General features: G+C 48.5%; 1 protein-coding gene across 3 annotated transcripts in view; it reads left to right on the top strand.

Moving 5' to 3' along the window:
* Dlg5 (discs large MAGUK scaffold protein 5) overlaps nt 1–14,379 on the top strand; it is a 130,272-nt gene that overhangs the window by 109,529 nt on the left and 6,364 nt on the right. For all 3 annotated transcript variants that reach the window (XM_076931258.1, XM_034497620.2, XM_034497618.2), the window contains 7 exons: nt 2,762–2,924; nt 3,049–3,182; nt 3,798–3,947; nt 4,905–5,088; nt 6,059–6,207; nt 6,968–7,138; nt 8,929–9,122. In XM_076931258.1, the coding sequence (XP_076787373.1) occupies nt 2,762–2,924; nt 3,049–3,182; nt 3,798–3,947; nt 4,905–5,088; nt 6,059–6,207; nt 6,968–7,138; nt 8,929–9,122 (1,145 nt within the window). The remainder of the gene's footprint in view (nt 1–2,761; nt 2,925–3,048; nt 3,183–3,797; nt 3,948–4,904; nt 5,089–6,058; nt 6,208–6,967; nt 7,139–8,928; nt 9,123–14,379) is intronic.

Raw genomic sequence — 14,379 nt, 5'->3', positions numbered from 1 at the left:
TCCAAATGATGTGTGTCCTCAGAAGTAGAAGGGGCCTTGTCACATGAGTGATGCACCCATCATCAGCACCCTGATGGGAGAGAGCCAGGTAGGTGTGAGTGATTCCTGCCCTGCCCTGCTCCCAGTAAAGTTAGACATGAATGCTGGGAAGATGGAGGAAGTAGCCATCAGCTGTTCTCCCTTCAGATGCCATTGTTCACAGTCTTCTTAAGACCCTCTGTCAAAGTCTGCCCATGCATAGATATGGACTGGCTTAGTTAGGGTTTCATTGTTGTGAAGAGACACCAGGATCAAGGCAACTCTTAAAAATATAAAGGCAAGCATTTAATTGGGGCTGGCTTACAGTTTCAGAGGTTCAGTCCATTATCATCATGGTGGGAGCATGGCAGCATGCAGGCTGACATGGTGCTGTAAGAACTGAGAGTTATATACCTTGATCCAAAGGCAGCCAGGAGGAGACTCTCCTCCACACTGGGCAGAACTTGAGCACCAGGAGACCTCAAAGCCGGCCTACACAGTGACACACACTTATACCAACAAGCCACTCCTAATAGTGACATTTCCCATGGGCCAAACATACTTAAACCACCACACTGACATAGCTTGAATAAAAACAAACCCACTGACATAAACATTGCATATAGGTCACTAGGAGTTTCTCCCGCCCAGAGTTTCTCTGTCTTTCCATGCCAGGAAACACTGATTCATAGGGTCATTTGGAAGTTTCTTGTGTGTGTGTGTGTGTGTGTGTGTGTGTGTGTGTGTGGGTGTGGGTGTGGGTGTGTGGGTGTGTCTGTCTGTCTGTCTGTGTCTGTGTGTCTGTGTGTGTCTGTTTCTGTCTGTCTGGCTGTGTCTGTCTGTGTGTGTGTATGTGTCCATGTGTGTTTCTATGAGTTTGTCTGTGTATATGTCTGTGTGTCTGTGTGTGTTTGTGTTGAGGTATGCACATGAATGCAGGTGTGCCCTTGGATGTCAGAAGAGGCTATCAGATCTTATGACATTGGAGTTACAGGTGGCCCAACATGACTGCTGACAACTGAATCAGGTCCTGAAAGAGCAGTACACACTATTAAGAGTGTTAATGTCTTCAGCCCCAGCCTCTTAGCTTTTATGTGACATACCCACTTTTTTTGAGACAGGGTCTCTCTGTGTATCCCTGGCTGTCCCCAATCTCAGAGATCTGCCTGCCTCTGTCTCCCAAGTGCTAGGATGAAAAGCACCACCACCACACTTTTACAAGCTAAAACACACTATGTTAATGTGGACAGAGAGAACTGTAGTCACTGGATGAGGATGAACTTGGGGTGGAAACTAGTCTTGCTTCCTCCTTGATGTGACTCTACTGCTCTATCTTCTTAGGCTGGGCTATGAGGATGGTCTTTAGATGGTTGTTTGCTAAGGTCCTTGTAACTACCTGACACTCTAATGCATGTACAATGGCAGAACTTACTGTAGAGCTAGAAGGTCGAGGGAAAACTTGTAGAGGGGTGGGTTTGGGAAGTAAAACTGCCTGGCAGAGTGTCAGTAAAATGTAAGAAGGACGTCATGGGAGTGTGGAACGGTGAGATGGCTCAGCAGATAAAGGCATTTGTTGCCAGGCCTGTTGACCTGAGTTTGATCCCCTGGACCTACATGGTTGAAGGATAGAACTGACCCCACCCTGACCCCCAAAATTGTCTTCTTATCCCCATACATACACATGGCATGCATATGTGTGCATGCACATATGTACACACAAATAAATGAATATAAAGATAAATATATATTTTTTTAAATTAGGGGAAAAAAGTATTTTACTCTTTGCTATTCTAAGACACAGCTGTGGGGACTTAGGCTAAGGTCTTCTGAGCTTGTGGGTGTTCTGTTTGGCTCATGGAAGTGACAGGCCTGTCTCAACCTGGAACTTTCCATGGGCTGTAGAAGGAACCCCTGGTAGAAGGGTAATCCTCCTTCCTCTGCCTTTGATGGAGATCAAGAGGCCCTAGGCTGGTGAAGCTGCAGCTAGAGGAGAGGTTGGCAGTCTTCTGTCTGTTCAAGTGTGTAGTCTGTCCGCTTCTCTCCTAACTTTTACCCATCAATGTGTCTCTTCCACACAGAATCCTTCTGAGGCTGCCCATGGCCGTGAGGCCCAGGTCCTCCTCGCTGAGGAGTCTGAGGTTGGCCTGACATGAGGTTCTCACACCCCTTCATGCCCTGGGATATGGGAGGCAGCTCTCTGGCCAGTAAATGCACGGACGCATCCTTGCTCCAGTGTCCCTCAGCCCTCTTCTCATGGCTTAAAGCTGCTTCATCTTCATCCTAGGGACCCATAAGTATAAGAACTAGCTATTCCTATCATAAGTATAAGAACTGGCTATTCCTATCATTTGTGGGGGAGAGATTGTAACTGCAAAGCCATCACGTTTCCCCAGGGGGTGTCTTCAGAACCTTCAGAAAAGATTCCATAGGATCTTTTCATCAAATAAAAATGAGTGTGTGTGTGTGTATGTGTGTGTGTGTGTGTGTGTGTGTGTGTGATTTATAATTCACATGAACCATTCTCTGTCTTTTCTATGTTTGTTTTGATGTGCTGTGTTTGTATTGCATGCAGTTTCAGGAATGTGTACCTTTGCCCAAAGCTGGTTTTCCATTTTCTATCATTATCAGAACACCTGAGCTCCGGGCCATCCTTCACATTGCTGACTGCATGCTGGATCTTGCCTTCCCATTCTACTGCCTGCTTTGCCTCTGAGTCCCTTAAACCTTTGGCTCTTTTTTCCAGGCCTTTCATGGAAGAGCCACGCCACGTGAAGGTGCAGAAGGGTTCGGAGCCTCTGGGCATCTCCATTGTGAGTGGAGAGAAGGGTGGTATCTATGTCTCCAAGGTGACCATGGGGAGCATCGCCCACCAAGCTGGACTTGAGTATGGGGACCAGTTACTTGAGGTAAGAGGGAGTGCCTCTTCTTTCCTTCCCTTCTCTCTTTCTTCCTACAAAGCATTGTTCCCACGTCCATGTTCACTGCCTCAGTCATTGCCTATCATTGACTCCACCCTGGGCATCTTCCTAGTTCAATGGCATCAACCTGAGGAGTGCCACTGAGCAGCAGGCCCGGCTCATCATCGGTCAGCAGTGTGACACCATCACCATCCTGGCCCAGTACAACCCACACATTCACCAGCTCAACAGCCACTCCCGCTCCAGGTGAGCTTCCCAGGGGGCTGGCATCCAGGCTGGGGGTAGAGAGAGACGGGGATTACTTACCTGATGCCAGTTCCGAGTGTTTGAGATTCTTCTAGTAAAGGACAATGAATCACCTTGAATTTGGAGCAAGGGATATCCAGAGACAGGATTCTGAAGCACTAAGAGTGTAGATGGCTGGGGCTTGGGGGGTGCGGGGGAAGGAGGAGCTGTCATAACCAGAAATTGAACCTCTGGCTCAGGATCTATACTGAGTGGTTGACTCTGTGTGAGCAAACACTGGACACCTGCCTGTACCTGCCCCTAAACTGTGGGTCCCAGGGTAGGTGACAGGAGGGGTGACATGTCCTATGCAGAACCACCATGCATGGATTGGCAGAGAATAAAAGCAGACGAGAAAGGAAAGTGGCTTTGAGTGTCCTCCAGGCTGGACACCTTTGGAGAGGGTCCCTCATTGGAGTCAGGCAGAGCCTGTGGGGCAGGTGGTAAAGTTCCGAGTTTCCAGGACATCGTGTGTGAAGCCGGGTTTCCTAGTCACAGTCCAGGCCTGTTGCCAGTGCAGGAGGGGTGGCTCCAGCTGCATGTGTGTATCACATTCCTTCTGTTTTCCATCCCCAGCTCCCACCTGGACCCTGCTGCCACCCCTCACTCTACTCTCCAAGGCAGCAGTGCTGCAACCCCGGAACATCCCTCAATCATTGACCCACTGATGGAGCAGGATGAAGGCCCCGGCACCCCCCCAGCCAAGCAAAGCACCTCCAGCTCCAGGTCAGCATAGGCATGCTGAGTGTCCATTTGACTTCCAGCTCCAGGAGGGTAGTCTACACCAGGTTTTTCCCTCCTCCCTCCCTCCTTCCCCTCCCATCCACTCCCTCCCTCTGTCTATCTTTCCTTCTCCCATTCTGTTTCCAGACATCCCAACTTTATCAACCAGAAACGCCTTGGGGCTCTGGCCAGCAGGGTAATGTTGATGTATGGCCAGGCCCTGGCAAGGGTGGTGAGCTGCTGTGCTGAGAGAGGCAGCCATGGCTGAGCTCTGTGAGAGTTGTCAGCTAGGCATGGACCTTTCCTGTGAGCCTGCTGGGGCTCTTGGAGAAACTAGGGAACTGGATAGTATCAGGAGAAGGTTTTCTAATGGGAGGGTTGTATCTACCCAGTGTCATGCAGATTGAGGCAGCTCTGCCTGGGGACACTCCCACTGGCACATAGCTGCAGGCAAATTGTCACCAGGGTTGGACTCTACTTTTGTACCCCTTCTGGGTGTCCATGGGTGTCTGGTTTCCTCACTGTGTTCTCAGCCTCACCTGTGCCTCTTCAGTTCTTGCCCACGAGGAGAACCCTGCATAGAAACTGCTCAGGTGTGTCCCTGAGTGAGCTGTCTCTAAACAGTGAGGCCAAGGCAGGCAAGCTCAGTCCAGGAAGGCATGTCTCCTTAGGCACTGGGACACAGCTGGGCCAGAAGCATGGGTGTTGCCCTTAGCTCTGGCCCCTACTGGCTTTCTTGTTTTCTTTCTGAATGGTTTGTTGCCCTCTTTCTTCAGTCTCTCACATTGCTACTCTCAGCCTCCAACCCTATACTGACTCAACAGAGGAGGGCCTGTGACCAGCCCACCCTTTGGCTCTCTGGAAGTCCAGACCTGTGAAGCAAGCAGGCAGGGCATTGGCCATGACTCAGTCTGCCTCTCTCCTTGTACGTATTAAAGACTTCATTTTCCTTCCCAAAAGGATTGTGGGAGATACCAGCAAGAAGACCCCTGAACCCCGCATTGTTTTCATCAAGAAATCCCAGCTGGATCTAGGGGTGCACTTGTGTGGTGGGAACCTGCACGGAGTGTTTGTGGCCGAGGTAGAAGATGACAGTCCTGCCAAGGGTCCTGATGGCCTTGTGCCAGGAGACCTCATCCTAGAGGTAAGTTCTTCCACTGTGTGTGCCAGGCCATGTTCATGTGTTGTCAGCTTGTGTCCTTAAACATGACACAGGATATGGAATTCTTCACCCAGCAACTTGTCAAGGGAGGTTATTTGTGTTCTAAACGATGGGTACTACCAAGCCCTGGGCAGTGAGGTGGGCCACTGAGGCATCCCAAGGGCTCAGTCTTGCCTCTGATCTGGGACATCCAGAAGGAAGTGCCAGTCTCATGAGCCATAGGTCTCTGAGGTGACTGGTTTGGCTCTTTTTCTCAGTGTCTGGGTCTCCCGTGCCCTGGGGCAGACGGCACATAGATGGCTGTCTTAGTTAGTCACTATATATAGTTGCTGTGATCAAACACCATGGCCAAAGCAACTTTAGGAGGAAAGGATTTATTTCAGCTTACCTTTTTAGGTAACAAAACAGTCCATCACTGAGGGAAGTCAGGGCAGAACTGAAACAGAACAGGAACCTGGAGGTAGGAGCTGATGCAGAGATTATGGAGGAGCGCTGCCTACTGGCTTGCTCTCTGTGTCCTGCACAGCCTGCTTTCTTATGGAACCCAAGTCCAGCAGGGACTGGGTGGCCCCTCCCACAGTGGACTACACCTTTTCACATCAATCACTAACTAAGAAAATGCTCAATAAGTTTGCCTACTTCCCAGTCTTATGGAGGCATTTCCCCAGCTGGTGTTCTCTCCCCTCAGATGACTCTAGCTTGGGTTAAGTTGACATAAAAATAGCCAGCACAATGCTTAAGATACAGTTTCATAAGCAGTAAGTATAGGTCGTCATTGCTAGGTGGTTCCATTGGCTCTAGTAGCCATGAAGTCATATAAGGCAGGACACTGGGGAGGCCTAGAATAGGGAGGCAGGCAGAGTCTCAGACCAGGCACCATCCTGCAACCTTCTTAGTACCCAGGTGATCCCTGCCACTGTCTTTCTGACCCTGGCACCCTATCCCTTGACAGTATGGCCACCTGGACATGCGCAGCAGGACCGTGGAGGACGTCTACGTGGAGATGCTAAAACCTAAGGATAGTGTCCGCCTGAAGGTGCAGCACCGCCACGAGGAGTTCACCAGGGTCAAAGGCCTGCCCGGAGATAGCTTCTACATCAGGTGCCAGCAGTAAGGGTTAGGGCCAAGGGAGGGGCTCTTTGTGGAAAGTTCATAGGGTGAGGCATCCCCTACACCATCTGCCTCCAGGGCTCAGGCCACCATCAGCATTGCTTTTGCCTATGGGAGATGCCTCCCCCTCCCCCCCGTTTTGTTTTGTTTTGTTTTGGTGGGGAGGGATTAAGACTGTAGGAATTTTGAGACCTGAAGCCTCTTACCTTGTGGGTTGTGTTCCTCCTGCAATCACTCCTGAGTCTCTCAGAGCCCTCTGCAGTATGCATGGATCCCAGGGTGCCCCTGGTGTCTGTAAGTCATGTGGGCGTCATGATATGGGATGGCATCAGGAATCTTCTCTCCGAATGGCTCAGGGCTCCTGTCATGTCCTCCATGACATGAGACACAGAGTCGACGAAAACTTGTATGAGTGATACTCTTCTCACTCAGCAGGTGGAAAGTGACTTGTTTTTCATCCTAGGAAGGTGACAGTCTACAGGAAGCAGTGGCTTTGATTCAGAGACAGGCAGATAGAAAATGTCTGTTTGAAAGGACAGTGTGCAGGAAGTCTTTCTCCAATGCGGATGAGCTCTTAGCATTAGGGAAGGAAGGGGGTAACTATCCTGCTCTGTCATGTATGTGAGGGGCCTCTTCAGGATGCTCTCAAATCCTTTTCTTCCTGATGTCTGGACACAACACAGACAGCTGTCTTAAGAGGCAGGTGTGTGGTATGGCTTCTTCAACCTGTGTCCTTCATTCCATGGTCCAGGGCCCTGTATGACCGTCTGGCAGAGGTGGAGCCTGAACTGAGTTTTAAGAAAGATGACATCCTATATGTAGATGACACATTGCCCCAGGGCATGTTTGGGTCCTGGATGGCCTGGCAGCTGGATGAGAATGCCCAGAAGATCCAGCGTGGGCAGATTCCCAGCAAATACGTGTAAGTCTTCTCCATCTCCAGGCAGGAACCACAGGGCCGACCAGTGTGGAGGGGCACCTCACAAGGGGACACCTACCTGAGCTGCTGGAGAACTGACTCATTAGGAGCTGCAGTTCCAGCATATGTGGCCCAGATCACTGTCCAGAAAGCTGCTCCTCGTAGCAGTCAGTGTACAGCAGTGCCACAGCCAATCAGGATACATAATCTCTTCTTCCAAACAGTTAGGAAGCTGTAATTGTTATATCAGATGAGTCTGTCCAAGTAACTCATATGGGGGCCTGTATCTTCACAAGATATGTGCAGGCATCTCCATAATTTTATTTACTTATAGTCAGACAGACAGTCAGTCAGACAGACAGACAGACAGACACACACACACACACACACACACACACACACACACACACACAGAGATTGGATAGGGTCTCATGTAGCTCAGGTTGACCTCAAATTTTCTATGCAGACAAGATGACCTTGAGCTGATTCTCTTACCTTTATCTCTTGAGTGTTTAAATCAAGAGCATGTACTACTCCACTCACTTTATGTGGTGCCTTGAGTGAGCTCGGCAAGCGCTTTACCCACTAGATCACAATTCCAGTGACTCCAGAGTTAATGTCAAAGCATGCTCATTGCCTCTGAGAGAAACCCAATTAACTGTTACCCTGTGTTACCCCATATCTGTCTTTGGTTGCTATAACAAAATATTTGAGGCTGAGAAATTCACAAGAAAAAGGTTTGTTTTTCTCTTGATTCTGGAGGCTGAGAGTGTGAAGTCAGGTGGCCTCATCTGTTCAGCATCTGGTGAAGCCCCTCATTGGCCACTTCATAATATGGTAGGGGAGCAGAAGGAGGAGATCCTGTGGCAAAACAGGAAGTGTCTTAGTGTTCTATTGCTGTGAAGAAACACCATGGCCACATCCACTCTTATAAAAGCAAGCCTTTAATTGGGGCTGACTTACCGTTTCAGAGGTTTACTCCATTGTCGTCATGTCGAGATACATGGTGACATGCAGGTAGACATGGTGCTGGAGAAGTAGCTGAGAGTTTTATATCTGGATCTACAGGCATCACAGAGAGGGACTCAGAGACTGGCTTTGGCTTTTGAAACCCCAAAGCCCAACCACAGTGACACACTGCTTCCAACAAAGCCACACCTCTTAATCCCTCTCAAGTAGCACCTCTCCCCATGACCTAGTCTCTGGGGTCATTCTTATTCAAACCACTATAATAAGCACTACTACAAAGCCACACTAGCTCTTTCTTTAACAACCTACCTTCAGAGGAAGTAACTGATCCCTTCTGAGGGTAGGGACCTAACCAATCTCCACTACAGTCTCTTAAAGACACTTCAGAGTACTTCATCTCACTACAACTCTGGTGATCAAGTCTCCTACAGCATATGGACCCATATCCAAATCACCGCACACTCCATCGCTTACCCCACCAGCCCTAAGCTGTTCATCTGCACTTAAAATCTGTAGGTTTCTCTTTAGGCATTCCATGCAAATACAGTCACGTGGTACATGGTCAACCTGTAGTGTCTGTACCTTCCATGGCAGAAAGCACAGCTAGCAGTGTCACTGGCACTGCTGCCTTGAGCTTGGTGTTGGTAGGAATTTACCTGCTCTGAAGCTGAACCCCCCCCCCCAACTTCTTGTTGCCATGGTGATGCCTGAGGGCCCTGAGCCATGGGAACAGCCGGTAGTTGAGGAGGCCTGGGGTTGTTGGGAGAACCTAGCTTCCTCCCTCTCCGTGGTCCTCCCAGCATTGTCTTTCTATGTGACTACAGGATGGACCAAGAGTTCTCAAGGAGACTCAGCATGTCCGAGGTCAAAGACGACAACACGGCCAAGACACTGTCGGCAGCTGCACGCCGTTCCTTCTTCCGAAGGAAACATAAACACAAACGCAGTGGGTCCAAAGATGGCAAGGACTTGCTTGCCCTGGATACCTTTTCCAATGACTCCATCCCTCTCTTTGAAGGCAAGTGCTGGGCTCATTCCAATGGGCTATGAGGGTGGTGGATGGGTGCACCAAAGCTTCACCTGGAGACTTCACACAGCGTACGTACATGCCTTTTGGGTACTTGTCTGTGGGTCTCCTGCCCTCGTTGGCCGGTTTGATCCACAAAGGCAAAGGGAACAGATGTCTTCTGGGGGTTTGGAAATGAGTACATACTGTGAATGACCACGCAGAGACCAGCTATCAGGATGCAGGTCAACTTTTATTTAGGATGATTCAAGGCTTATAAAGCTTTAGGGGACTGAGGGTAGGAACATCCAGGATGGGCAAAGGTCACTTGCTGGGGGCTTAGGGTACCTAGCACCTCATTATCATGAGGAAACATTTCAGGAATCTTAGGTGCTGGCTGAACAGGTTTTATTAGGAGAAAGGAAATTGATCCTGTTAGATTACTGAGGCTATGTGACATTCCTCAAGCAGAGGCGTACTTGTGGGAGGTAGGGCAGGGTGGGGCTTAGAACCCCACCCCCCACAAGGTCAGTGAAGGAGAAGCCCTGCTAATGAAGGTAGTCTCCCATATTGCACCAAGCCCAGAGGCTTTCCCTTCATGGTGGACTTCGGCCTTAGTTAGCACTTTTCCCATACTTGCCGGGCAGGTGGACATTCAGGCTGGTAGGATGGTCCTGAAAGTCTGCCAGTGCAGCATGTGGCTTTAATCCTCAAGGTCTCTTCTCGGCCACCATATTTGTACCTCCAGCCCTGTTTCAGGCAGGAGAAAGCAAGGCAAAAGTGGCAAGGGCTAGGAGGCCGGGGAGATGGCTCATTGCATAAAGTGCTTGCTGTACAAGCTCAAGGACCCAGTTCAGAGCCACACAGCAAAAGCCAGCATGGTGAGTCTGTGATCCCAGCACTGAGAATGAAGAGAGATGGAGGGGGCTCATTGCCAACAGCCTAACTGAAACCAGGCGAGGTGCTACACACCGGTAATCTCAGCACTTGGGAGGCAAAGGCAGGTAGATCTCTATGAATTCAAGGATGGCCTGGTCTACATAAAAAATAACCAGGTCAGCTGGGGCTATTCAGTGAAATACTGCTTCAAATAAATAAATAAATAAATAAATAAATAAATAAATAAATAAGCAAGCAAGCAAGCAAGCACAGTGAATGTTCCCTGTTACCATCAGGCAGGCAGGATAGACACAGCCCATGGGGAGTCCTAGTCTGCTCTCAGTTTCTATACAACCTATAGTATGCATATGTGTGTGTGTATATGTTTATCTTTTGGTGATATTGTTGGCTCTGATTTGCCTTTTTACCTCTAAAGCCTGAAACACTATCCTGAAATTAACAGAGTAAGTTACTGTCATGTTACTGTGAGGTTTCTCTTGTGCTTCTTAACCAGGACCACTCACCCGCCCCCTTCCTTCTTTTGGGCTATGCTCTCTCAGAAACCCACTTCTTTCTTCCATAGGCGCTATCTCTCATGTGTTCAGTGAGGGGCTGGTGAGCGTGTCCGTGTCAGTGCTATGGAAGTTTGGCACTGCTTATTAAAAAAAATTTTTTTTTTAATATTTATTTTGTATGTGCATGAGTGTTTTACCCTCATGTATGCATGTGCACCAGGTGTGTGACGTGCCTACAGAGACCAGAAGAGAGTGTGAGATCTCCCCTGGGGGCTGGAGTTACTGATGGTTACGAGCCAGCCACCATGTGGGTGCCAGGAACCTGGAAGGACAGCCTGTGCTAGTAACCATTTTGAGCCATGTCTCCAGTCTCACCACTCATGTTGAAACTGGCTTTTAGCACCAGATGCCTTCTGGATTGTTCTGTTTTCCTGCAATGACCCTTCTGTCACTGAAAAAAACTCCCTGTCTTATTTCCAATGGTGTCCCCTTTGGAAGATCTGTAAAGTGTGATTTTTTTTATTTCCAATCCCTTTTCCTCTTGCTTAGTCTCCGCCCACTTGACCTCTTCTGGCCACTGAAGTTCATACTTTGAACTTCCTTGTAGTTTTGTTTACTGTTCCTGGGGTAGGGTAGGATATCGTAGGGTGGGGTAGGGTAGGGCGGGCGGGAAGAGTAGTGTCGGGTAGGGCAGCTTTTATTTCACTTACTGTGGCTGGCGGTGTTTTAACACATTGTATCAGAGTATGCTCTACGTGGCAAGTGTGGATGGGTGGCAGGACACACACATGAGCAAAGCACAAGTCTGCCATTACCATGTAGTCAGGACTTAGTGTCCGTTACCTGCCCTGTCTTTTCTTTGTGATCGCCCCTTCTGCCTCTTCCGTGTTCCCTTGTCTGCCCTCCTCTACTTTGAGCATAATCAAGTATTTCTATGACCTTGACAGTTTCTTGTCTTTTGGGGGTTTCAGTGGCCCTTACCTGCCTCTGACTGATGGCCCAGGCCATTATGTGGACCAGTTTCCTAAGAAGTCTGAAGCACTGGCCTCCGCTCCCCCACTCAGCAGCACCCCAGCTTCTGTATTATTCCTGTTATCACCCCAGTTAGTGTGCTGGTGGTGTTCACAGGTCCTCTTCACCTCTCCTGCCTGTCTGTCTGTCTCATCTTGTCATCTATCTGCTTTTCTCCAAAACTTCTTAAGAATGCTTAGTGTACTCGGGAATGCATTTTCTCCATTTTGTCCAAATGTTTTACTACTTTCCAGAATTCCTCTTCTATATAGAATCTTAGATTGGTGTTCACAAGCTCACTGTGGTATGTTAGAAAATTGGTACCAAGCCTCCTCTAGATACCCACATCTATAGGTATTCTGGTAACTTATGAATCACTGGTATAGGGTTTGCATATGGCTTATCTCCCACATATTTAAGTGTCTCTAGATTATAACACCTGATTTGAATATTTCTATCTCTAGTTGATTGAATCCATGAACTCAAAACTATGAATACAGAGGGCTGACTGCATTTTACTTAAGAGCTTTTAATTACCATTCTTAGAGCTAAAGGAGATGGCTCGGTGTATAAAGGAGCTTGCTGAGCAAGCCTGGAGACTTGAGCTTGATTTCATGACCCACATAAACGTGAAAGGAAAGGACTGACTCTGTACATGTTTTCTTCTGACCTCCACACATGGCATGCATGCCCACACATACAGATGCCATGCATGCTCACACATACAGATGGCATGAACAACTCGAAAAATGTTCTTCAAAGCAGGGAAGATTGTTCCATGAGTAAAGCAAGTGCTTTACCTGGCAAGTGCCAAGGGCCAGAGTTCAGATCCCCAGTGTTATGTAAATGCCATGGGAGAACCATCAAGGAAGACAGCTGATGTCAGCCTCTAGTATACACACACACACACACACACACACACACACACACACACACACACACACACACACACACTGAAAGGGGGATATGTTTATGGCTGCTGTAACAAATCACTGTAAAGATAGTTTTAAAAGTGTATATTCATTCTGAAAGCCAGATGTCCAAGACCAGTGTGGACACATCAAAGTCAAGGTGCCAGCAGCCGTGTGCAAAGCTGCGAAGGAAGGTCTGTTCCTAACTAACCTCTGTTGGTTCTAGTGTTGGCACATCACTATTGTCTTGAAACCTCTTTCTGTTCCTTCACATCCCCTTCTCCACCTTTGTCTGCCTCAAAATTCCATGTTCTGATGGGGACATTGTGATGGCATTTAGGCTCCTCCCACACAACTCAGGAGAACTTTACCTCTCTAGAAAAGGTAATAGTCATAGATTGTTGGGACCAAGAGTTTTGGAGCACATTTGGACCTACCAGATAATGTTTCTGTGAGTGCTGCCACTCACGGTTTTATGCCTAAGGTAACATCCCCTAGGCCCAGCGGGTTTGGGCATTATCTCTGGTCCCGGCATCAGGCCCTTGCTCTGCTGCCCAGGTATGTTTACCTTCTTATTGTAAAATTACCACTTGATGTTAGAGAAAGTTCTAGCCCATCGCTTGCATCAAGCTGCTTCTATGGCGTCTTCATTCTCTGATGAGATCTTGTTGGTCTTGTGTCTTCTGCATGCTTTCCCTATTCTTTCCATCCCCTTTCTCTCATGGCTTCAGTCTGCCGAGATGCTTCCTGATGACTTTGCCCTGCGCTCTCTCCATGCTGGCCAATGTCTTAATTTCAGAAATTGCCTTATCTAGTGCCAGAGTTTCCATTTGATTATTTGTAATAGACTTTCGTTCTCCTGCCAAGACTGCCCAGATCTTGTCTGTCATAATAAAACTCGGCACCTGTGAGGATTGTCTGGCAGCTGTCCTGACTAGGCGACTCTGAGTCACCTTTTCTCTGCTCCATCCTGCTTCTGTCTTGCTTCATAAACATGCCTAGAAATTGTCAGTTGAGCCGTCAAGAACAGGGGATATTAAGACTGAGAGTTAAGCCTTCCAGCAGTACCTCAGGAGCCAGCACTGGTGGCCGCCTGGGTCCAAGGAGAGGCTGAGCTGACTTCGGGCCTGACTGCAGCTTCTGTGCCGTGTGCAGTTCACTCTGACCCCTAGAGCTGGCATCTGGGTCTCAGCCCCGCTGCTCTGCGGTTTTATGTTTTTCTTATACACTAGCTTCTTGTTTCTTAGAGCTCTGGAATTTAGCAAATGTTTTTGGGGACACCTCTGATTTAGATTTTTAAATTTTCTTTGTATTTATTTACTTGTGAGTGGGGGGATAGGTATTATCTCTATGCTTGCACATACATGGTATGCATGCCTTCCCTGTACACGCACATGAGCATACACACACACACACACACACACACACACACACACACACACACACGTGTGCACGTGCACCACACATGCCCTTTCCCCCACACATGGTATACACTCCCCATACACACATATCATGTACAATTTAAAAAATGTTATACAAGGAGCTGGGGAAATCATTTCATCAGTAAAGCATATATAGTATGTGCACTTGTGTGTTTATGGTTGAACATGCACTCAAAGAGGCCAGAGAATGGCTTGTGTTATTTGAGACAAGGTCTCTTGCTGAACCTGGAGCTAGGCTGGCAGCCCTTATCGTTCTATACCCACATGGCTGGGGTTATAGCCAGGTGGCCATGGCTTTTTACATGGGCGCTGGGGATTTAAGCTCAGGTACCCATGCTTGCACAGTGAGCACTCTTACTCAGCTTCCTAGACTCAAGTTCTTGCCCCTCCCTTCCTACTGCATTTCTGGCTCTTTGGGCGTGGCTGCTGTGAATACCCGAAACTCCAGTTTGGTCTCACTTGCTGTGGATAGTTCCTGCACACTCTGCCTGAGTGCCAATGTCTTGACAGC

Source organism: Arvicanthis niloticus, chromosome 3 (assembly GCF_011762505.2).
Source record: "Arvicanthis niloticus isolate mArvNil1 chromosome 3, mArvNil1.pat.X, whole genome shotgun sequence".
Lineage (NCBI taxonomy): Eukaryota > Metazoa > Chordata > Mammalia > Rodentia > Muridae > Arvicanthis > Arvicanthis niloticus.
The sequence above is the reverse complement of the archived record's forward strand: the minus strand, read 5'-3'. Positions and strand labels throughout refer to the sequence as shown.